The sequence below is a fragment of the Sarcophilus harrisii genome, chromosome 2, assembly GCF_902635505.1.
Source record: "Sarcophilus harrisii chromosome 2, mSarHar1.11, whole genome shotgun sequence".
NCBI classification, from domain to species: Eukaryota; Metazoa; Chordata; class Mammalia; order Dasyuromorphia; family Dasyuridae; genus Sarcophilus; species Sarcophilus harrisii.
The window spans coordinates 598,219,927-598,244,690 of NC_045427.1; the positions used below are offsets into that span (position 1 = coordinate 598,219,927).

General features: G+C 37.7%; 1 protein-coding gene across 3 annotated transcripts in view; it reads right to left on the reverse strand.

The window, feature by feature from the left end:
* Positions 1-12,537: 12,537 nt before the first annotated feature.
* PKM (pyruvate kinase M1/2) overlaps positions 12,538-24,764 on the reverse strand; it is a 30,057-nt gene continuing 17,830 nt past the window's right edge. For 2 of the 3 annotated variants that reach the window (XM_012539745.3, XM_031956334.1), the window contains 8 exons: positions 23,865-23,996; positions 23,367-23,553; positions 22,523-22,793; positions 21,061-21,211; positions 20,272-20,424; positions 16,826-16,992; positions 13,828-14,009; positions 12,538-13,477 (listed from right to left, as the gene is read on the reverse strand). In XM_012539745.3, the coding sequence (XP_012395199.1) occupies positions 13,371-13,477; positions 13,828-14,009; positions 16,826-16,992; positions 20,272-20,424; positions 21,061-21,211; positions 22,523-22,793; positions 23,367-23,553; positions 23,865-23,996 (1,350 nt within the window). In that variant the 3' untranslated portion in view covers positions 12,538-13,370. Of the gene's footprint in view, positions 13,478-13,827; positions 14,010-16,825; positions 16,993-17,386; positions 17,551-20,271; positions 20,425-21,060; positions 21,212-22,522; positions 22,794-23,366; positions 23,554-23,864; positions 23,997-24,764 lie in introns of all 3 variants that reach the window. The other variant, XM_031956335.1, reaches the window with a different exon arrangement.

The following is a 24,764-nucleotide window of genomic DNA, read 5'->3' on the forward strand; positions in this document are numbered from 1 at the left end:
CTTTTCCTGTTATTTTAGCCACTCTGAGAGGTATGAAGTGATACCTCAGAATTGTTTTAATGTGCATTTCTCTAATCAATAATGATTTAGAGCATTTTTATATGATGATAGATGAATTTAATCATCTGATAATTTTTTGTTTACATCCTTTGATCACTTATCAATTAGGGAATGACTTGTATTCTTATTTGACATGATTCTTTATATATTTTAGAAATGAAGTCTTTATTAGAAACATTGATTGTAAATTTTTTTTTCCTAGTTTTGTGCTCCCCTTCTAATTGTGGCTGTATTGATTTAAGTTGGTGCATATTTTTCAAATTCTGCTCTTTGTGGATGGCTTTGGACTAAATGCATCATTTTATGTTATTACAGGAACTCCATGAGGTAAATATCACTTAAAAAGAAATCATCCTAACAGTCTATATAGGAAAAGTTGAATGGATGAAAATGCCTGTCATATAGATTATGACATATAGCCTACTCAATAAATTGTGTGTGTAAGACACACAAAGAAAACATATGCCTTAACTGCCTATCACATAGCCATCCCATGCACTGTAACTTGTGTGTTACATACTAAAAGATATACATATATGTACACATGATATACATTCATATGGATTGGAATGTATTCGGGAATATTGCATAATGTACCTTAGCATGCACTTTTTTTTGCATAGATTTCTTCTTATTAGTGTTGTTTGGTTGTGAATCTTGGAACATTACCCTGTCTGATAGTTAATATTAGAGATGATCCAAAAATCAATTGAGAAATGCATAGTAGATACAAGTAGATTACAGGACATTTCTATTTTTCTATATTGCTTATTATGTATGGGCAAAAAGTAGTAAGCAGGATATATGTATAAAATATATTATTGAAAAATAATCTAATCCTTTAATGAGATTGAAGGATAACAAATTAGTAACCCAAATACTTATAAAGTATTTTTAAAAGTTAGAAGGCAGATTTCCTGTGCAGGTTTTGTATAAAACATGGACCAAAAATAAAATAAAATAAATATAATTTTAAAAAATGCAGCCAAAAGTCACACATTACAGGGTAATTGTGTATGTTCTGATCTGTTCTGATAAAGAGAATACCCCCATCAGTGAAATCAAAGATCCATTGAAGTACAGAATTATTGTCATTTCCAGAAAGACTTGGATCCTACTTCTAATATTGGGAGACATCTCACATGGGAACCGATGTGTTTATCAGATTAGAAAATTGTTACCTTGAGAAGAACCAGTGAATATAGGCAAGAGAAATTAATAGGAGAGGAGGTGGTGATGGAAGGATGAGGGTAATGATGAGGAAAAAAATCCAGAGAAAAAAAATAAGGCATCCTTTAAAATGTCACCTTTTCCCCCCATAATTATTCAAAGAATTATCCTCTATTCCCTTCCCTATATCAATATCCATTCCATTTTTCTCAGGGAGAACACCTTCCTTGAATGTGTTAGTCAGATTAATATTTGATTGAAGTCTGCAAGACCAGAACTGGGAGATGGGAACCATTAAGCTGAAGTAGAGGACTGACTAATCTTCTGAGGAGATGTTCTTCCCTTGTGGTCAGCTCCCAAATAGCACTTCTTGTAGTTGCCCAAATTCAGGATTTCTCTCTTCCTATTAGAGTTAGGCCTTAAGATACTCACCATCCTTCCCTTAAGCTTTATGAGGAGTGAACAGTATCATCCAAATGTATTGTGATCTCCCTTTATTCTGGCAGTCTACTTAGTGCCTATAAATATGCCCACATCTCCCCCATCCCTCAAAACTTCTCACTTCATCTATCCATCCCCTCTAATTTTTTCCCACTTTAGCTCTACTGCCTTTTATGGCTAACTTTAAAAAGTTGTCTCTAATAGGGCTCCTCTGCTTCCTTTCTTCTTACCTGCTTCTTGATTCCCTATAGTCTGGCTTTTGATCTCATCAACAATTTTGATCAAAGTTGTTTTCAAAGTTAGTAATAATCTCTTAACTGATAGATTCAATGACCTTTTCTCAATCCTTAGCTTTAATTTTAACAGCATCCACCACTCTCCTTTCTTTGATACTCTCTCTTTAGGTTTTTAGGATACTACTCTCTCTTGGTTCTTCACCTTCCTATCTGACTGCTCCTTCCCAGTCTCCTTTGCTGGATCTTCATTCTTGGGTGTCCCATAGCACCCTGTTTCTGGCTTTTGAGCTGGTGCTTTCATTAGGTCCCAAGGATTCAATTATCATCTCTCTGCTGATGGGAAGAAGTGTTTCGCTACACTTCTGGTCTGCTGGAGGTCTAACTCAGACCTGTAAAATGGATCTCTTCATGTGAGCTGCTCCTGCTGCTGCTGCTGCTGCTGCTGCTGCTGCTGCTGATGCTGATGATGATGATGATGATGATGCTGATGCTGATGCTGATGATGATGCTGATGCTGATGCTGATGATGATGCTGATGCTGATGATGCTGCTGCTGCTGCTGCTGCTGCTGCTGCTGCTGCTGCTGATGATGATGATGATGATGATGGGTAGTTGCTGTTCTCTAACCTCTCTCCTCTTCCCTCTGCCTCCAATTTATTTCATTTCCAGCCCTCAAGCAACACCTGTGTTGTAAAGGCTGCTTTGCAACTCCTTCAGATTGTTATGATTCCCAGCTGTGGAGGCTCTAGGAGAATTGACCTGCCCCTTCACCTAAGCATGGTCCTTAACAAGGAAGGAAGAAAGGGAAAAAGGAAGGGAGGGAGGGAGGGGGGAAGGAAAGGAGGGAGAAAGGAAAAGAGGGAGGAAGAGAAAAAGAGAGGGAGGGAGGGAGAGAGAGAGAGGGAGAGAGGAAGGGGGAAAAAGAGGGAGAGAAAGTGGAAAGAAGGGAAAAATAATATACTTTGGTCTGTATTCAGATGACATCAGTTTTTTTCTCAGGAGGCAATTAGCATTTTTCATCATGAGTCCTTTGAGAGTGTCATGGAAGACATGTCTCAATATATTTCTATCTTCCCCATTACTGTCAAGGTACCACCTACTTCTTAAATACCCAGGTTCCTAATTAAGGTGTGTGGGAATTAAAATTATTCCACCTACAATAAGAGACTAAGACAAAGCTTCTGAGTCTATGACACTTTATTAAAGAAACTTTGTTCCCCTCCAATGAAGTGGACTTCAGATCTTTCTCATAATCTCCCTTAGGGCTATATTTTATAGAGTTATAGTTATGCTGAATATAGAACAGCAATTTTATTAGTTAACATATAATATGTAGACTAAAATATGAATACCAGCAGGGTCACAAATTATGTTAAACTTTCACAGTCAGTGACCTAAATGGTTATAAGATGATGATTTGCTCCTATTGGACAGATGATTGGTCCAGAGGTACAAAAAATATTTTGGGGGACTTTCCACGTAGCTATAAACTCTGCCACACTGGGCTTGGTCACCATCACAAGGTAAAACAAGGATGGAGGGCCTTTAGTTAACTAGGTTAGATTCTAAAGACTGAATGAGGTAGGTAGCATCGACCCAATTCTCCTGCATCAGAGGGAGGAGTCAGAGCAGAGGGCTAAACCTACAATCTATAAAACCAAGGAGGTAAAACCAATGTGTACCACCTCCTACCCTAAAGGCTGTATTACAAGAAACAGAGGGTGCAGAACTAGAGACACAGCAATTGTTGTTATCTGTCCAGTTAAGATCATTTCAGGAACATTATGATCAGTTATGGACACATTTTAGAGAGGGCAAATATAAGTTGGAGAGTTTTCAGGAAACAGTCAAGATAGAGAAGGGTCCCAAGATTATGCTATTGAAGGATCAGTTGAGGAGGGTAGAGGCAAGAAGGCAAAGCAGCAAGAAATATAGCAAGCTTCTCCATCCAAAAAAAGTCAAATTTCCAAACAAATATAGAAACTGCAATAGGATGAATCCCAATTGGGAAATTCAATGGAAAAAAGCACAAACATTAATTTTTTCCAGGTCAGCATAATGAGATGGATAGAGAGGTATCTCATGGGGTATGGGATTTGGCCAGGAGCTCAAAGAGGCTGAGAACTAGGGCAAGAGGAGGTCCCAGATCCAGCACAAAAGGGCTGAAAAGTGCATGGTACAGGAACAAGTGCCAGTTGGCAGTTCTGTTGTTTATTACTCATTTTCAAGTCATAGATCTAGGGCAGACTGAGGAGGGGACCTGCACATAAAGGGTACAGAGTAAGACTGTGTGCCTAAAGAGGAAAAAGTTCAGGAGCAAGTAGCAGTTGTGTGACATGGACACCAGGAATGAGTTGAGGATTTAATTTTAGCCCCTAATCCAGTCTGAAACCTGTAGTGAAATAACCAGGACAGACCAAATGGGAGCTTGCAGTTCAGTCACTCTTAACCAATAGAACTTTCCAGCTTGTCAGTATTGGCTGTTTGTATAGCAGCCTATTGAAATTCCAAAGGGGCTAGTCCACAGACCTGTTGTTCAGAACCAAATCCAGGTCAGAAACTTGCAGAGCTCAGACTAGAGAGACAGACTTTGCATAGAACAGACCTGTTTGGGGGTATATTTAAAGATTTTTTTTTGAACATTGAAAGGTTATCTTGTTAAAAGGGCTCTGAGATTCTAGAAACATTCTAACAATGTCCCAAGAATAACTCGCATTCCCACAGAGATTGCCCTAACAACAAAGACTGAAATAAAGAAGTAGACTGGAACAATGAGTGAACAAACAAAAAAGGAATCTCATCATAAAAATCTTTTCTAGTGACAGAGATACTCAAAACATGAACCTGGAAAGAGTGATTTCAAAATATCTACATGCAAAGACTCAAAGAAACCCACAGCATGAGCAGAAATTCAACTAGAATTTTTGGAAGAGCTGAAGTAAGAATTTAAAAAAATTTTTAAATGGTTTTCATAAATGACATGAGTTCTAGGAATAAAAATTGGAAAGAAATTAAAATTAATTAATTTAATTTGTTAAATCAAAAATTAAATTAATTAAAAAGAATTGGGAAGGGAGTTAAGAGATTGGCATAAAAAGTATAAAACATTGACCAAATAACAAACTCCATGAAAATTAGAATGAGCCAAATAAAAACTGATGACTTTATGAGACAAGAAATATTAAGATAAAGAAAAAAAACCCCAGAATATAAGGTATCTCATAGCAAAAACTGACCTAAAAAAGTTTGATGAGAAAAAAAAAAATTACCTAAATATTTTGACCAAAATAAGGGCCTAAAACATATTTTAAGAAATCCTATAAAAAACCTACCAGATTTTTAGAATCAGAGGGCAAAGTAGGATTCACTGGTCACTTTCTGAAAGAAATCCCAAAATGAAAACTAGGAACATTAGAACTAATTACTGTTCTTGTTCAGTTGTCTTATTTTTTGTGTGCGTGTGTGTGTAACCCCATTTAAGGTTTTCTTGGCAGAGACACTGGAGTAACTCACTATTTCCTTCTCTAGCTGATTCTAAAGATAAAGAAACTGAGAGAAACAGGTTTAAATGATTACCCAAAGTGACAATTTCTAAGACTGGGTTTGAACTTAGGAAGATGAGTTTTCCTGGCTCCAGGCCTACCCTCTATCCAGTGTGCTCCCAAGGGGAAAAAAACCTGCAAGTAGAAAGAATTCAAATACTGAAGAACCACAGTCAGTACCACATATAATTCATCAGTCACTAATGAGGTTGGGGTAGCAATTTCTAGTTCAAAATAAATATGTGATAAATTCACAACGGCCATTCTCTTTGGCGAAAGATTGATTTATTTAGGGAAAATGGGTTACAGACAAAAATGAATGAATACAATAGATACCAGGAATGGTAAATATGAAAGAATGGAAGCACATATGAAAGACAAATTCCAGTGGAAGTCATAATTACTCTGTAGAAAGGAAATACTCCCTGACACCTGGGTATGCCATTTACTAGCAGATTAGATCCATAGAGAAGTTTAACAGACTAACCAGTTAGCTAGAGAGAGGAGAGGAAAGACACTGTGAGGAGGAGAGAAGTAACCTCATATTGGGGTTAGTCCTGAAAAGAATTTAGCAAAGATCTTCACCATAAGCAGATTTTTATAGGGGAAATGCAGATCAAAGAGGAGGGGGAGTGCCAAGGAGTTCAGAGGGAGGGGGTTGAGCTGCCAGATGGAATGCACCTGGCAGACCATGTCCCAGACCTGTCTAAAGAGCTGCTAATCAATATCTCAAAGGTTGTTTAAAATGCACAGAGATGGGGGAATAGATAATGGAAGTTGACAAGGAATTCCATCCTCACAAACACGCCACATAAACAGGATAATCTGGGAATTGGTTATATCTATAATAGTCATTTGGACTTTTTCCTGACATGGGAAAAGACTGTTTACATCTGTCTTCACTCTTTTGTAGTGTTCTTTTGGTTCAGTTTTCTTGGGGTCTCTGGAGCAGCCTTCGTTTCAGTTCAGTAATCACCACAAGAACAGCCAGGTGTTAAAGTCCAAATCCTTTATTATCTCTTTGCTGATGCTGGGCAGCTTTCTGCAGAGCCTTTCAGTTTGGCCTTGGTCTTAGTGGGGGAAGTGGAGGAGGCCAGGTCAGCCACCAGGAAGATCGAATTGAATTTCTCCCCTTGGTTCTGAGAGCTTAAGCTCCTGCTCCAGTACTTTGTCTTCTCTGCCTCTGAGAGCTTCTCCTCTGTGGCTCTCAGTCCCCCTTTATATGCTCCAAACTGAGTGTAAACCAATCATTATATCACTAGGAAACCATTATTTGTTGCAAGATTAAATCAACCATACTGAACCATGCTAAACTAGATAACCATCGTCTCATCAATTCCACTTAGTACCTTGTAAGAATTCTTTGTTTCAAGTTCAGAGTTCAGGCCCATAAAATTTGCAAAAGAAATCTTTCAAAGGAGGGGAGGGATCATCCCTAAACAGAATGAGATTTAGGAGATTACGCAGAAGTTTTTGAGGCTATTTTGGAAGGCAAATCTAGAAATATTCATTGTACTTAACAAGTATAAAAGCTGTCCAGAAACTGGGAGTGAAATACAGTTGGGAGAGTGTTACAGAGATAAACTTAGACCAAGGGAGTACAATACAAATTGGTTACCAGAGCACAATAGTGGAGATGAGCATAGAATCAGTTTGTTCCTTGAATTGACCAAAATCTAGAAGAAAACAAACCTGACAAGCAGGGGTTAGGGACATTGCAAACAGTAAAGGAGTTACTTGGGTAACCAAAAATACATATGACAAAGTATTCAAAAGGACTTGGGCATTTAGGCATTGGGTAGAAAGGATAATAGGGTGTACTAATCTAAGCAAAAATCTTTTATCCCTCATTGACAGGCCTGTAGGGTAGGGCAGGGAGAACTTGAGAGAAAGCATTAAGAGTAGAGCTCTTATTCTTGGGAGATGAGATTAAAGGAGCAGGAAAAAAGCTTAAGAAATGTAGGAGAAAGCAATTCATCTGGTTTAAGTATGATCAATTTTCTCCACCTTCCATGAAGATTGAGGATGTTAGGTTGAGTGGAGATAATAATCAATTTTAGGCTCTTAGCCACAGTTTGAATTATTTGTGACATGAAGGCAAGTCATTCTGGAAAGAAATGGGCAACTCCCCAAAAAATGATCTTTTTTGGTAGAGACTGTTCTTGTGCTGGCCTGGCTCTTCCTTCTAAGGAATTTTCTCTGCATCAGGAGTAAAAACAGATTTAATTTCAGGATATATGACATCGGCAGAGAAACAAAATCTTAAGAGTTTGAGATCATAACTTGGCTTTCTGTTTGGATACATTAAAGGTGGGGTTTTCAGAGATCTCCACCTGGGATGGGACTTTAATCAAAAGTCCTTTGCCTATTTAGGATTAAAAGTGGGGTGAGTATAGAAGTCAAGCAAAGAGGGTAGCCAAGATCCCCATGAAGAAGATTGCTTTGGAGAGCTGAGGTAACATTTAACTTAAAAGTAATTTTCAGAAGGAAGGATTCCACCAGACTAATAGAGGCATCAAATCCTTCCTTCACAGGGATATGAGACTGGTCCTCTATTAAAAATAAGACTTTTGAAATAGAGAGATTAACCCAAACCTTTATGAGGCATAAGTGTAAAATCTCTTTTTGCCAATCTTTTCTATACAAGCATCCCTCCTCTGAACAAGTTTTAGAATGGGCATTTTCATAATGATAAATGCTGGAATGGATGTGAGAAAATTGGAACACTAATGCATTGTTGGTGGAATTGTGAATTGATCCAACTATTCTGGAGAGCAATTTGGAATTATGCCCAAAGGACTATAAAACTGTGCATACTTTTTATCCAGCAGTGTCTCTACTGGGGTTGTATCCCTAAGAAATTATAATAAAGAGGGGAAAAAAGAATTGGCACTTTTAAGAGCTACTGTTGCACAAAATATCAAACACTGGACATGTTTGATAATCCTACCAGATAGTTTCTCCTTGCTTGCTCACAAAAGACTAAAGGACATTCTTTGTAGTCAGGTATAGATCTAAGAAAAGTTTCCACCGGCTTGTCTCTGGGATTAGAAACTAACCTAAAGATGTTTTAAAACCATTCAGAGAAAAGGAAGAGTATATCTCCTCTCTTTTGTCAGGGTCTGTTGTAGAAATTGGGGGTATAAGAAGATCAGTGTAATAGATTATCAGTAAACCAACTTCCTATGATTTGACCTGTGCATATCAAATAAGTTATTTATAAGAAAACACACTTGTGCCACAGACACACAGGACAAACAGATATTAGGTTAAAAAGAAGTGACTTTTTGCATGGATATAACAGAGAACTCCAAGTTACATTTCTTAAAAAAAACTGCACTAAAATTCACTACTTTTAACTATTCTGTATAAGAATTGCAGATGGGACTCACAAACAATTGCATTAGTAGCTAAAATGTTCTTACATTTTGAAAGATTTAAACCCTTATACTTAATATATTTCTAATAAGATATATTTCTAATAAGAGGCAGATGACTAGGCTAAATATTCATTTATCCAATGATGGAAAACATTTACCTTATTGTATTACCTGATTATTGTACTGGGACCAAGTAGTTTTGCAAAGGAAGATGAGGTGCTTCCATTTAAGTTCCTTGCAAATAGTTCCTTAGGAAGGAACCCAATGGCTGAGGAAACATCTCAGGATTGAGTAAATACCTTGCCCCATATTCTACAACTTTCCCAAAGGGAGAGGATACTATGAGAGGAAAAGTGAGTGATCTTCATAAAGCCCATTTGCACCCAGCTACTCAAGGGCACAAGAATACCAGAAGTCTTGGACCTCCTGCAGAGCCAGATGTAAATGAAAGGAATTCAAAAGAAAACACTTGCCTGGTGTGACTCAAAGAGAATCCAGATCCACAAAGGGGACCTACTGGGTGAGACAGATTCTTAATGTCACAAAAGAATTCATTTATGCATGGGTTAGATTCTAAAGGAAGTCTTGCAAATTAGCTTCATATAAAATTTAGGGATTAACTAGTAGGTTAACAGGTGGTTTAAAAAAAAAGAGTTAAGGAAGATCATGATTTAGGACAAATAAGTTAGAATGTTTCTTTTGTTTGTTTTTTTATAGGAGACAAATAAGAAGCAACAGATAAAAGGTTTTAATTGTTCCACATTCCATAGCTAGACACAATTTTGAGTAGCTTCTGGGCTATGAACCATGGTAAAGTGGCAGAAAGCTTGGAATAGATATTCAAGAAAACAAAAGCATAGGGTAACAAGCAAGAAAAACTTGCTCAGAAAAACTGAGTTGTAATCCTATATAGGGAAAAAACAAACAAAATGACTTTTTAATGAAAAAGATCTTCCAAGAGTTACACAGAGAAACAAAACAAAATAAAAGATAAGCATAAAAAATCTTAAGGAACCAAAGATAGACTTCTTACTAAATTCTAATATGGGGAAGATGATGCATGTATCGTCTCTAAATTGTATCAACACCAAGGATTATAGAATCTAATTAGATAGAAGGTGTTCATTTTAAAAAATTGGAAAGCAAGATACAAAACAAATCCACATAAATTCTCAGCATGTTTAGACATCACCAACAAAATCCACCAGCAAGAGATACAAAAAGAAATTCCATTCAAAATAACTGTCGATAGCATAAAATATTTGGGAATCTATCTACCAAAGGAAAGTCAGGAATTATATGAGCAAAATCACAAAAAACTTTCCACACAAATAAAGTCAGATTTAAATAATTGGAAAAATATTAAGTACTCTTGGATAGGCCGAGCGAATATAATAAAGATGACAATACTCCCTAAACTAATCTATTTATTTAGTGCTATACCAATCAGACTCCCAAGAAAACATTTTAATGATCTAGAAAAAATAACAAAATTCATATGGAAGAACAAAAGGTCGAGAATCTCAATGGAATTAATAAAAAAAAAAATCAAATGAAGGTAGCCTAGCTGTACCCAATTCTGAAAGAATTTGAAACTGAAGGGGTATCTATCAATTGGAGAATGGCTATATAAATGTGATGAAATAATATTATGTCTTAAGATGAAGCTGATGATTTTAGAGCAATCTGGAAACTAATATGAATTTATACAAGGTAAAATGAGTAGACCTGAGAGAACAAATTGTACAATGACAACAATATTGTAAAGATGAAGGCAGGGGAGAAAGGGAAGGAAAAATGAGAGTAGAGTATGTGTGTTATGGAAATTTGTTTTGCTTGATTCTACATGTTTGAGTTTCATTTTTCTTTTTCAATGGGGATAGAGGTGGTAGGAGGTAAAGGAGGCAGATTTTTGATTAGGAAGAAATTTTTTAAATTAGTTGAAGAAATGGGAACTGGGGATGTTAAGTTCAAGAAAGAAAGGATTTAAGGGAGAGGTGGGAGTCATTTTCAAATATCTGAAGAAGCCTTATGTTAGATGTAGCAGATATCTTATTAGTTCTGTTATTTGCTCCAGCAGGAAGAAATAGGGACATTGGATATATTACAGAAAGGCAAATTTAGGTTTGTTATAAGAAAAAAAACCTCTTGACCATTATATTTTACAATAGAATGGGATGCCCTACTTTTTCCACCCCTCACTAAAAAATCTTCAAAGGTTGGTTAATCACTTATTGGGAATGCTGGAGAGGGGATTCTTATTTAAGTGTGATCTAAACTAGATGGCCTGTTTCTTTCAATTGTGTTAAGCTACCAAAATTATGATTTTGATCCTGTATGGGACATCAGTAGGAACTGTTACTGTATTACAGCCAGACATCTTTTAACCGACATCATCCTTCAGCATTTTTTCTTCCATCTACCAGATATTCTCCGACTGCCAGACTGACAGATTTTCACTTTCATTATGGCAAGTCTCCCCAAAGCTTACCAGAATCCCACTCCTTAGCACTAAAGGCCTTTTATAATCTGACCATAACAGATTAGTTTCTAGTACTTCTCATTAGGCAGCTAGGTGTTAAGATTTTTGGATTTGAAATCAAGAACTCATTCTTCACTAGCTCAAATCTGGTCTCAGAATTTACTAGTTGTGTTGACTCTGGAAAAGTTACTTTTTGCCTCAGTTTCATCTGTAAAATGAGCTGGAAAGGAAAATGGCAAACCAAACCTTTGCTAAGAAAATCCCAAAGGGGGTCATTAAATTGGACACAAATGAAATTACCGAAAAACAAACTTCTCCAGTCAACTATCCTGTTCTAGTACAACCCTCATTCTCATTTCTAGACCTTTCACTATTTTCTCTGATGCTTGGATCCTTTTACCTTTTAACTTATTCAAAATTTGGCTACCAAAACTCAATTAGATTTGACGATGAACTATTTGATATTTGGATATCTTTAGCTATTTTTTGCGACTGGGCAACTTACTTTCTCAATAGATTCTGCCAAGCAGAGAATTCCAATTCTGGGGGTCTAGGTAGCACAAAATAAAACTAGACTACAGTTTAATATAAGGACCTACTATAAAAGCAAAGTGCTGTGATGGGGTAAGGGTAGTTATGGTAGCAATATTTTGTTTATAAAAGCTTGCAGGAAAAAGCTACTTTCAAGAATCTATTGAGCTATCACCTGGAAGAGGGTTTAAACTTATCTGTCTCTGACAGATAGCTGTCAAGAGGCAATTTAACAATTCTTCCACAAAAATGGAATGAACTGATGTTCCCCTTCTTAGAGGTTTTCCAACAAAGGTCACTTATACCTAGTATGATGTGGTGGGATTTTTTTCAGGTGGGCCAAGAGGTATAGAATAGCAAGATCCAATTAGGGTGTTTTCCCTAACTTAATAAAAGCGTAATGAAGTCAAAACTTGGTATGAAATTTGAAAGAAAAAATTAACCGAGGTTTTAAGTTGGTTGGATTGGTTCTTCAATAGATTGTCTTAAATATTGTTTTCAATAGATTTCTGCTCCCAATTCTCAAAAACCAAAACCACAAAAGCCTCATTTAGGTGATAAAGGAAAGTTTAGACCAGGAATAATTGCATTTCACTATAGATATGAATCCAAGTTCCCTTCTGAATGCCCTCCACTCCCATCCCCACCTCCATCCTCCAACCCAGAGGATGGAATCAGACACAAAAGAGGTCCAGCAGTGCTTCAGCTCATGTTTATTGACAAGTGATGTACTCTACAGTCAAATACAGGACAACAGGAGTGTACGTTTCAGATTGAAATATTGGAAGTTCACTCACACAATGTGAGAAAGTTGAGGGTTGGGTCGTAGGCAAGGAGTGTGGTAAAGCCTGCTGCCTGGGACAGTGAGAAATTTCCTTTCTATTCTAGAATCCCTTCTGCAACTGGAGAAAAAAAGTGGCATATAATTGGAAGCTCCTTCCTCCCTGCCAAGGAGGAGTGTTTTTACTAGAGGACACTATTGCTAAATGATGACATTATTCATTTGGTTTTTAGCAGCTGGATTCAACTTCTATTTAATTTTTAACAAGTGAATGAAATCAAGAATCTTATTTACATGATTGAGGTGGAGAAAGGGTGGAGAGTTCCTCTGGTCAGAAAAGTAGAGGCTCAATATACATTGAGAACTTGTACTTAGAGGGACTGTGGCTAGTGTTTACTTAATGTGTGTAACATCTAGATCAATTTAAAACACAATACTGATGCATGTACTTTAATCCCATGTCAAGAATGGTCTGCGGTACCCCAAGCTAAGCCACAGCTGCTCTATCTTTACACACCACTAGGTGTGCTAAACTGATAATGATGTTTCTAGTTGCGGAGGAAGGAAGGTAAGTTTCTTTAAGAAGAGACTTTAATTGTGGGTTTTTTTTAGGACTGTTTTAGCTGTGTAAAGCCTCTACTAGCTAGGTACGGACAACACCAATAACAGCTGCAGATCTAATGGATGCAGGCAGGAGCAGGGAAGGGACTGTGCTGAAGTCACCCACAAGAACATCTTCATATTCTTTTATGGCACTGGCAGCACCCGCATAGTGTTGGTAAAGCCTGGACCTGGACGCCAACCATTTAGAACAATGACCACATCATCTTTCTTGAAAAAGCCTCGAGCTTTTCCTAAGAAAATGGATTAGAAAGAAAATATCATAAATTGAATTTCCAAAACTAAATCCCTTTCACTCTAGGTAGCCTACTCAGATCCCAAAGTAAAACTGACACCCAAAGTTGGGGGGATCAGTCAAAACCAAAGAGCACACAGATGACCGTTTATTGGTATATAAAATATTCTAAACATAAACTTTTCTTTACAGGAACTCTACCTTAAATACAAAGCTAAAATTAGTTTTTAATTTCATCTTAAGTATATTTCTATTTACTACACTAAGGACAACAATCATGCCAATTATCTTGGTAACTCTGCATTCTAACTCTGCATTACAAGGAGAAATCCTAATCTTTTTACATACCAACTTTCATGGCTAAATTAACCCTGAGGTCCACATCTTCAGCCCATGATTCATGAACAGCATCTTTGCACAGCACAGGGAAGACACCTCGATAAAGATGGGCCTGACGTGCAGCCTGAGCACAACGAGTCACAGCTATGATGGGAGCCCTAGGACGGTACCTGGCCACCTGATGAGCAGACCTGGGAGAAGAAAAACTTAATTAGGGTCCTACGAATAAAACCAAGCTACCTCAATTTTCCCTCAGCAAGCATTACAATATTGATCTTGCTATTATCGATTTGAATACAGATTTTCCTTATCTCTAAATATTTTTATTTTAAATTTATTAAAGGGTTATTTTATTTATTTTATTAAAGACAGGGATGTTGCTTTTTCTCATCTCCCCTGACAGTACTGTATCCAATTCTGGGTACAAAGCATGTAGTAGTTCAAAACTGATCGACTATTTGAGCGTGGGAGTCAAAATTCTGTGTGCTAAACCAAGTGAATATCTGGCATCAGTATGGCAAAACCCAACCAACTCACCAAAATGATACCAGACTACCTAAGTAAAGGCAAATTGGCCCGGATGAGAAATGGGGCTGGTCAAATCTCCTATGTTGATCAACAGGATCAAGTCTATCTGGCAGGCACACTTTAAGCCTGGACAATATGGGGATACCAAGTTTCCAAAAAAAAATCCATGAATTTTCCTTACTCTACATTTATCTTTAGGTCTTTGAACTCAAAATAAGAAGTAATTTAAACTTTCTGTGAATCGGTCCATTTTGTGAGGCCATCCTAACCAAGCTCTTACTAAAGTTTAAGGTTGGGGAAGGGGGGAGGAGGAGAAGAAGAGTCCCAGGAAATGTCTCTTTCAATCCATATGATGAAAATGAAGGTTAACAGGAAAGTCCTCAGATGTTGTAAGCTACTGATATCTTTCTTCTGATCTTCCTGAAACTTTCCTCCTACAAACCAATGAATCAGTAATCAGGAGCAGGAGGAGGAGTGTTTAGAAGTAATCTTGGCTTCCCCCCAAGCCTGGAAAATGCATTTTCACAAGCAGCCTCATTCACCATACCCTTTCATCCTCATAGTTGCCAGGCAGAACCAACTATAACCTGCTGGGACACATGTGAATAGAACCCAATTGCTACAATTCAGCTTATTACTTCTTAAGATATGAACAGTCCTTTCGGGTAAGAAAAGATTGAAGTCATCGTTCTCATGCAGGGTTCACTGCCTGTATATAATGCCTATATAATATATGTATGTAAAAGAATATTTATCTTTACTCTCTGGTACCTCATTTAAGTTCTCTGCCAACATGGCATATATGGGATATAGTTGGTGCTACCCCCTCTATAACTGTCTGCAATCTATATAAATATATAGATCAACATAATAGATGCTTAAATGTGACCATTTCCACCCGTATTACATAGTTTACTTAATAAGATATTCAGTATCTTACCCTTTGTAATCTATTTTATGAAGAAGCACAAGTTTGTACAAGTATATCCAAGGGATCAAAGAGAATATGTGTCATAAGGTAGTTATGGTGACACTCAAGTTTATTTTTTTAAAAAAGTAGTCTTACTAGTCATGTATAGAAGCAATTCTAGTACCTTTCTAGGGCAGCTCCCTATTTTATGGGAATTTCTTTCCAATAGCACAATTGAAATTTGTAAGTAGTGGTAGAGAAGTTAAAGCTTTTTCTTCCAAGCAAGGACTGTCAACACAGCAAAGTGATTCCATCACTGCTCCTAAGCAGGCTCAGCAGTACTAGGCTAAATATAGCCTGTAAAGATGCAGGCATCAGTTAGGAGCACAGGGAGTGGCTAAAGTTGAAATCTCAGATTTAACAGCTAAAAATAGTTAAATAGCAAAGTTCAAGCTCTTCAACAAAGGTCAAATCTAACTTAACCATGGCTAGAATCTCAGTAAAAAAGGGAAGGCCCCAATCATATGATTGAAAGGAAAAACAAATTATCTTTACCTCCATGACACATTACAACACTGTGCTCTCTCCTGCGCCCCCTCAACCCTGCCCAGATTTTCTGACCTATTCTAGCCCTTAACAAGGGGCCAGAACCATCCTTCTTTGACTGAAATTTTGAATTTCTTAAAATTCAGGAATACTGAAGGCAAGAGAGACCAGTCTACCACATTATTTCATATTTCAAGACTACCTGTAGTCTGAAGTAGTGGGCCTGATTTCACCTTATCAGGTGAAAAAAGATTAGTCTTTAGTGAAGTGTACATTAGAAAACATTTTAAAAGTACAATTAAATTTTCAAAATTAATTTTAAGTATACAATTTGTTGTTCAGTTGTATCCGACTCTGTCCCCATTTAGGGTTTTCTTGTTCAAGATACGAGTGGTTTGCCATTTCCTTCTCCAGCTCATTTGACAGATGAGGAAACTGAGGCAAATGGGAAAAAGTAACTTGCTCAAAATCACACAGAAGTGTCTGAGGTCAAATCTGAATTCGGATCCTTCTGATTCCAGGAGTCATGCCCAATGCTCTATTGATTGTACCACCTAGCTTCCCTCAAGTATCTGTCAGTAGGCAGATACTCTCTGCCTGATAATAGGATATTTTAAAGGAAGAGAATGGAACCAATTATAATCATCAGTTTATCTGATGCTTTTATGTAAATAGTCATTTAAAACTATTTTAGGGGCAAGGATACAGTGTGTGTAATGTAAACAACAATAGCCATGAACAAACCCAGTGTTCTTTTCTCTGGACTATCATACTGCATTCCCATACATTGGTTTGTCATAAAATTGCTCAACACAGGCAATCTCTCAAATTGCCAAAAGGACAATCAAGTTTCAGCTTTTCAAACCTGTTGAGTTGAAGATCAGTCTTCCAAGGAAGCAGCTCAAATGTTATCTTACCTCCCATTCATTTGAGCTTGACTCTTAATAGGTTGGTTACCACACTTCTGAAATGCCTTGAGGATTTTGACCTCTATCCTTCCCCAAATGACCTGCCACCTCCTACCTTCCAGACTTGGTGAGGACGATAATGGCCCCACTGCAACACTTGAAAGAAGCCTCTACGGCACCCACGGCAGCAGCTTCAGTGGGATCCTTGGTTATAGGGGCTAGGCGGCGAAGCTCCTCAAACAACTGCGTGTGATAGATGGCGGCCTCTGCCTCTCGGGCAATCTATAAGAGCAATACCCATCCCGTCCAAGGGGACAGAAGAAGGGAGGGACAGACCACATCTTTGTCAGAGCTTCAGTGGCAGAGGATGGTAAACATGGTCACAGTGGTACAGCCCGTGAGAATTAGTGTTCTACATTCAAGGGGGCTCATATCTGGGTCCATAGAAGGGGCAATTATCAAAGACCAGCAGAACAAGCTCATATTGTGCCTGTGATATTGTTTCCTTTTACTGAGGAGATCAATAAATTGTCCTTTGGACCTACATCAAGAGATTCTTGCCCTACTTCAAACTCCTGACTTTTTGAAAAGCCATGGTCATCATTTTTGAAGACTTTCCTCTTAAGGAATAAAAAACTTGTTATCTATAGCTACTACCTTGCCCTTCGGGCCCTACCTGCCACTCTCCGTCAGAACTATCAAAGCTGCTGATAAACACTTATAAGAAGCCTCTACTGCACCCACTGCCATGGCATCTGCAGTGTCTGTGCATGTCGAGCAGCGGAGAAGTCCTTCAAAAAGGTGGCGGTGGTATGTGGCTGCTTCAGCCTCCCGAGCTATCTGTAAGCCAGAGGGGGATTGGGAGGGAGAAAGGAGACAAAGAAAGGAGGGGAGAACAAAGAGAACAAAAAAAGAAACCACAGAAGGAAAGACAGAATGAGTTAGAAAGGAGGACAATGCAATCTTGAGTTAATTGGCTAATTTGATTCTTAAAATTGCAAGAGGCAGAGTGGTAAAACTCATAAAACAGGAATAAAAATTTATTTTTCAAGGACTTCTTTGTTATAGGAAAACTTGGGTCTCAGTTGAATACCTTTCATTTTGTAGATTGATTTAGCCCAAGTCAAATTGTATTGGTTAGAAGTAGACAGGAAAAAAAATGGACACTTGGGCAGGAATTTGGTTTATTTCTCTCAAAACCAAGATATAGCCAGAGTATTGGCAACATAGAATGATTTCTTGCTGTTGTGAAAGTGTATACATTTATCAGAGATGTACTGAGTCCCAGGGCTTAGGTAAGTCTTTTTCTTTGTGGAAGGTTTTACCACATTGCCTTCAAGACAAAAGCATAGTTAAGAGGAACAGGATCTTTTTATATGGCTGTTTTGTTTGTTCCTTTCTAGGCACATGTACATATTCAGTTCTGGCTGGAAAGCCATTTTCTAGAATCTAGAAAACCAACAAATTATTAAATGTTAAATGATTCCATAAGGCTTGGCAAGTCTGATTTAATAAAGGCACAATCAGCTTTCAAAAAGACAATAAGGGGGGGTGAGGTGGAAAGTCTGCTTATTTCAATCATAAGTTACTAGGTAGGCAGACTCACAGATGTACTTCAGATTTTTTAGTATGAAGCAAACCAATAAACAACCATATAAAAAGTCAACTGTGGAGCCATTATGGTAGCAAAGAATGCAGAAGTTTAATATTCCATTTAACTTTAAATTCTTATCAAATGATTTAACAAGTCAAAGTATTGAATGAAAAAGAAGTTCTAGTTTAATTAATTGGCTGGATCAAGAATTAAAAAGTAAATTTTAGATTATATAGATTATAATGCTAATAATTAGAAAGATTTTAGGAAATGGAGAGAAAAAAGCATCAGTTATACTAATTTAATTGGTCATTGCAAGCAGAAGTATCAGAGAGTTATTAGATTGACAGGCTTCATTCTGCATGAAGAATGAAGCAAGAAATCCCCAAATCATGGAAGATAAATCCATGAATATCACTACACCTGGCATACCCTGAGTCCATAACTCATGTGTCATTAACCTTGAATAACTAGATAAGGAGAAAAAGTAATATTTAATGTTAAGTGAAAATTAACATTTACTCTGGAATTTCCCCCACTCCCTAACTTCTACAAGAAAGCTCAATTTCTAAATTAGCAGCTCATTTACATGTGAGTAAAGATACTTAGTAGTGTACTTCACACCCATAAAAGGAGCCCCAAATGATGTTATTAGCTTTTCCATTCTTTCTCCCTTTTTTCAAATCAGTGTGGAAAAAAACTCCTGCCTCACAAAATTCTTTATACTTATACTTATATGGAAAGCTTATCTTGTTGGCACCTAAAGCTTAAACCAAGGGTCTGATCAGCAGTTTTCCTCTTAAGATCTGGAGAGGTTCAATAACCCAAATTGTTAGAATTGGGCATAAAATTTGAAAAAATTACAAAAATGTTGCCTTTTAGGAGGTAAAAAGAGGTATTTGAAATTAGGCAAACTGTAGGGCAAACAAAACCCAATCTCAGAGTGGCACTTTGGAAAAAAAAAAAGCTTGTGAGCTACAGACAGTGAGGGATCACTACAATACACACCCCAAGGTATATTTTATCAAGTTTAGGTGAAAACTCAGGTTTAAGTAAGTAGTTGCTATTCTGAAACCAGTGCATGGTCAAGCCCATGAAAGCAACTGGCTACCAGATGGCATTATAGTTAAAGGTCTCAGAGGCAGACACCGTAACTGCCCTCTTAAGTTCATGAGAAAGTTCAATCAAATAACCAAAAAGCCTTTGTGGGAAGGAAAGTTAGAAAATTTGGATATTCTTCACTCCCACGTCTTCAGTCACTGCATCCTTCTTTACCACTAATATCTACACCAGGCCTGTGGCTAATCCCTCACCCCTCAACTGATGATCAGAATTGAATGAGACAAATATAATGTCCACCAGGAGGAAAGGAAGACCTGGCAATCTTAACATGACGCTGCTCATCATTAGCTGAGGGCAGGTATTTAGTTCTAAACCCTGAAATGGGAGATGAGGGCAGTGGGAAATTAGGAGTTTACTGGAGATTATACAGGTATGAAAACAGTATGGCCCAGGACAAGGCAGCTACTCTTGGAACCCCCCCAAAAAATAATAACCTACAGATTACAGTATCAAGGGGATAAAAGGAGGCAGCTAGGAAGCTGGAGATGAAGTTTGGTATTTAGTTTTGGCCTTTCCAAAAAAATAAAATAACTTCATATGCTTGGCTAAGTCTCTAAGGCAACCCTAGGTGTTCTGAAGACCTAGAAAATTAGCAGTAAGGAGCACTGAGTATACAGGACAGAAGTGAAGTTGGGCAGGAAATATGAATGGGAACAGGGCTGTGGAGAAGGAAAAAAAACACCCAAACATGGTGGTTGTTGGACTGGGATTGAGGTAGGAACCTATGTGAGCCTTTCCCTTGAGGAAGTGCCTCCCTCCCTCCCCCCCTTAGATTTGCTACTTTAGGCAATGGCCAAGTAAAGCTTCTATCTTCCCTTGCTCTGAAAAGGACAGGGCACACTCACCAAGTGTTGCATCCGCACAGCTTCTACTGGATAGTCTCCTTTGGCAGTCTCTCCAGACAGCATGATACAATCAGCTCCATCCAGAACAGCATTGGCTACATCACTACCTTCAGCACGTGTGGGGCGTGGCTTCTTAATCATGCTCTCAAGCATCTGAGGAAATACCAGAACAATAACTCCTGTCCTAGGTTTGCCTATCCCCAAACCCTTTCCCAAGTTTGAAATCTTTAAGAAAAGGGGGAGAAAAAGGAACATAATCGCTAAACAATGAAGGGTGGTACAACTTGGAAACTGGCAACAGTTACAGACCTGCCTACAGGACGGAGACTTAGTCATTTAACCAGTGACTTGTTCAAGATCAAACATCTAGCTTGTGTGGGAAAACAGGATTTGAAATCAGGCCTTATTGACACTAAAGATGGCTTTTTGTGCTATCCATACTGCTTCTCCCATGCTAAAGTTAAATTATTTCATCTGACTTCAATGTCTAGAATATAAGGAGACCAGAGCTAAGGCATCCTAAATGCAGGAGAAAGAGTAAATGGACTGAATCAAATAAAGTCAACCCAGACTCAAAACAGGTGCATAGTAGCTTGGTCTACTTTTTTAACTCAAAAAGTACTTCAGTTACAAACAATTTAGATCTGGGATGATCCAGACAACACCAAAAATGTATTATTGCTTTAAGAAAGCCTCAGAAGTTTAACCAAGTGTCTATGTCTAAGAATTATCACCAACACTGAAGGATGAGGGTTGAAAGGACAAAAAAGAAAAGGAAAATGAAAATACCTGAGTGGCACAAATAACAGGTTTCCCAACTCGATTACATCTTCCAATCATCATCTTCTGGGCAAGGAAGACTTTTTCTGCTGGGATCTCAATACCCAAGTCACCCCGAGCAACCATGATGCCATCACTGGCTTCCAAGATCTCATCAAATCTGAGATTAAAAGGGGGAAAGTATTTTTATAAAGTTATAAGGAAAATGTAAAGACACAGTGGAATGGAGACATGCTATAGCAACAACTGGGATTGTCAAAGAACTGTGGCTTCTTACTGATTTCACATAATTTTTCTCCCTTATGCTCCAATAGGAAAATAGTCTGATTTCTTTATAGTAGCTCTCTAATTTTGTTTCTAACGCTCATTTTTCAGAGCACCTTCCACTTTTTCTCTGCTGATTCTAAAGGTTATTTAATGATCGCCATTCTTTCTGACCAATACTTTGGTCTTACCATTATTCTGTCTATCCACTGTCCTGCTCAGAATGGCTCTTTTTGGCCATCAGGTGGTAAAACAGAAGAAACAATGACCTCACACCCATACTAAGTAGTTGTAAGTATCAATAGTTTATCAAAATGGCATAAGTTATCAACATAGCAGCTATTTGGAAAAGGTTAGCCGATTGAAACCAGATTTAAACTATGATTTCTTTTCTTCTGAAACAGATGTGGTCTAAGCTTTCTCTTATCTGTAAAAAAACTAGTGGATGGATACATACACACACACACACACACCACACTTCCCCCTCATCACTCTAGCATCAGCTCAGATTTGCGTTTCCTTTCAGCAGTGAATCTGGATTTGTACATTAAGCTTTTTGACTCATTTATGAGAAAAGGCAAGTCTTTGTCATATGGCAAGCTACAGTTTGGAGAGTGAATATAGGATGGAAGATGTGGTATTGTGGAAAGAACAATGAATTTGGAAGCAGAAAAAGAGTTCTGGCAGCTTAGTACCTATGTAATTTTGTGCAAGTTATCTAGGCCTTGGTTTCTTCATCTGAAGGAGGACTATGTTAGACCAGATACTTTCCAAGATCTCAAATTCTATGATCTCATTATGTCTAAATTAACTGGCTTCCATAAGTATGCTTGAAGTTCCTTGAACTAAAAGGAAAGTGAAGATAACCTTATCATTACTGTTCACTCCTAGGGAAATGGGGTAGAAGGATGATTAATGTTACAAAGGGTCACCATATTCACTCCCAAGTGCCTTCCCACCTCCAATATCAATAGAAGGGGTAATCAATAGTAAATTAGGGCAGGAAAAATTAGCATAATGAATGCTATTAATCCTAGGTGCAATTTATATATTTTCCCTAGAAGTAAAACAAATTTCTTTAGCTATATCATCCATTCTAAGCAAGCAAAGAAAAAAAGCTCTAGTATTAAACTTCCTCTGACAGGACCACCATTCCCCTAACTATTACTAACCATAGTTTTCCTAAGCATTCCTTTTTTCTCCTCACCTTCGGACTCCTTCATGGTTTTCAATCTTGCTGATGATCTTGATGTTCCTTCCTTTTTCTCCCAGGACCTCTCTGACTGCATGAACATCAGCAGCCTTTCGGATGAAAGATGCAAATATCATATCCACTCCTTGCTCTAATCCAAACTGTAGATCTTGGATATCCTTCTGAGATACAGCAGGCAAGTCTACAGCTGCCCCGGGAAGGTTCACACCCTTCTTGCTGCCCAGCATACCACCATTCTCCACTTCAGTTATAAGGAAATCCTGACCTATCAATCAATCAATAAACCTTCATTAAATATCTATTACATGCTGGTGCTGTGGAAATAAAAGATAAAGTAAAATGGTCCTTGCCAAGAGTCTATCAGGGAGAGGCAACATGTACACATAAAAAGTAAATACAATGCACTATGTCAACAAGGAGTACAATAGGAAGTTCTCAATCTGAATCTACCCCAAATCTAGTCAGCTTGCTTATATTCTTCTTTAAATCAAATCAAGTCTAGCAACTGAATGATAAGATTTTATTTTGTTACTGTTCCCAATTATGAAAACACATCATTTATAATAATTTGGCACAAAGACTGATACCTTTTATGGGAAAGCTACTCCTTCAGATTCTCTATATGTCAAAAAGCAAAGATGGATATCCCACAGAAGTAGAAAAGTTATGAGGCTAGCTGAGATCAAGTTATACCCAATGGCTTTTTGAAAAAGAAAATAGAGGAAAGCATAAATACAGGACAAATTTCATACTGCTCAAAAGGGTTTCCCAACATACTCAGATCTTAGTTATTTTGGAAGTGTTTTGCAACAGACCCAAGCTCTACACAAAAGCATACCTTTTTCCTTCACAAGAAGAGAAATGAGCCCATCGTCCACAAAGATTTTGCCACCAACGTCCACTACCTTGCAAATGTTTTTGTAGTCTACCCACAGGATATTTTCATCACATTTCTCCATATAGGCATTATCCAAAGTTACTTTGAGTGTATTGCCCTTCTTTAGCTCCACTTCAGCCGTGCCACTCTAAATATGTTGGAGAAAGAGATTTAGTAGTCTGTTCATTAATGAGTTCATTGTAGTGAATAACCCAGGCTCTCCCCCCAGATAGGGAACAATGCTTAGAAGCTAGACACTTATAAATTATAGAGCACAAATATCACCGAGGTTTACAAATGTTTTAAGACACAGGTACTACTATGCGACCAGAAAATTTAAAAGGCTTCTTCTTTCTCCCCCTCCCCCCTCTCTGTCTCTCAAAGATTGATTACTCATGACAGAAAAATAAACTCTACTGAAGCCCATTTCACCCTGCCTCCACATCTCTGGCTACATACACCCTTGATGAGTCCAGTCCGGATTTCTGGTCCTTTGGTGTCCAAGGCTATAGCAATGGGACGGTAATAAACAGGATCAGAAGTAAAGTTTTCTGTAGCTGTGCGCACATTTTTGATAGTTTCTGCATGGTACTAGGAAAGATTTAAAAAATACAAACACAATTAATATAAATTATTCTTTAGCTTTCATGCCTTCCCACCTGTCCCCATCTTACTTTTGGATCACATGATCTAAAGGCTGTGATTATTTTAGAGTATATCTCTCAAGAATTAAGTGCTTAGTATAGGACACGTTGTTACTGCCTCTCAATCCTTTTCCAGGCTGGATTTTGAAAGGGGGATTAAAAAACAAACACAGAGCAAACTCATGGCATAAGAGATAGAGGTAGGGAGGAGGGAGACTAGTATCAAAGTAATATAAACCTGGGTTTCTGAGTAACAAGGGAGTCAATCCCCCATCCCATTTTTCCAAAATTGTATATGTTTAAGATTTTTACTCACTAACTTCTGAATGTGTCCTTTTATATCCTCTATCCCTTTTATTTGAACTTTAATTAGAAAGGAACTCAGAGAGACAAGATAAAAGGTTAGAAAAGTCTCAAGAGAATGGAATCAAAAGAAAACTGACAAATGTATTTTTCCACCTGCTATCTTTCACTATTAATATTCATGAAAACTTCAATGACTGGATTTAAGGACCAAATACAATATGTTACCATATATGTGATCAGAATATGTTATTCCTTAATTTAAAATTTAAAAGGCGGGTGGGGGGGGGAGGGACTTCAATGTCTGCTCAGAAGAGGACTGAAAACTGGCACAGCTCAATGTGTGCTTCTTGGCCTTTATATTCTGTTGCCTAGTGCCAGGCCTTTGGCAGAGAGTCAAACAAACTATAAA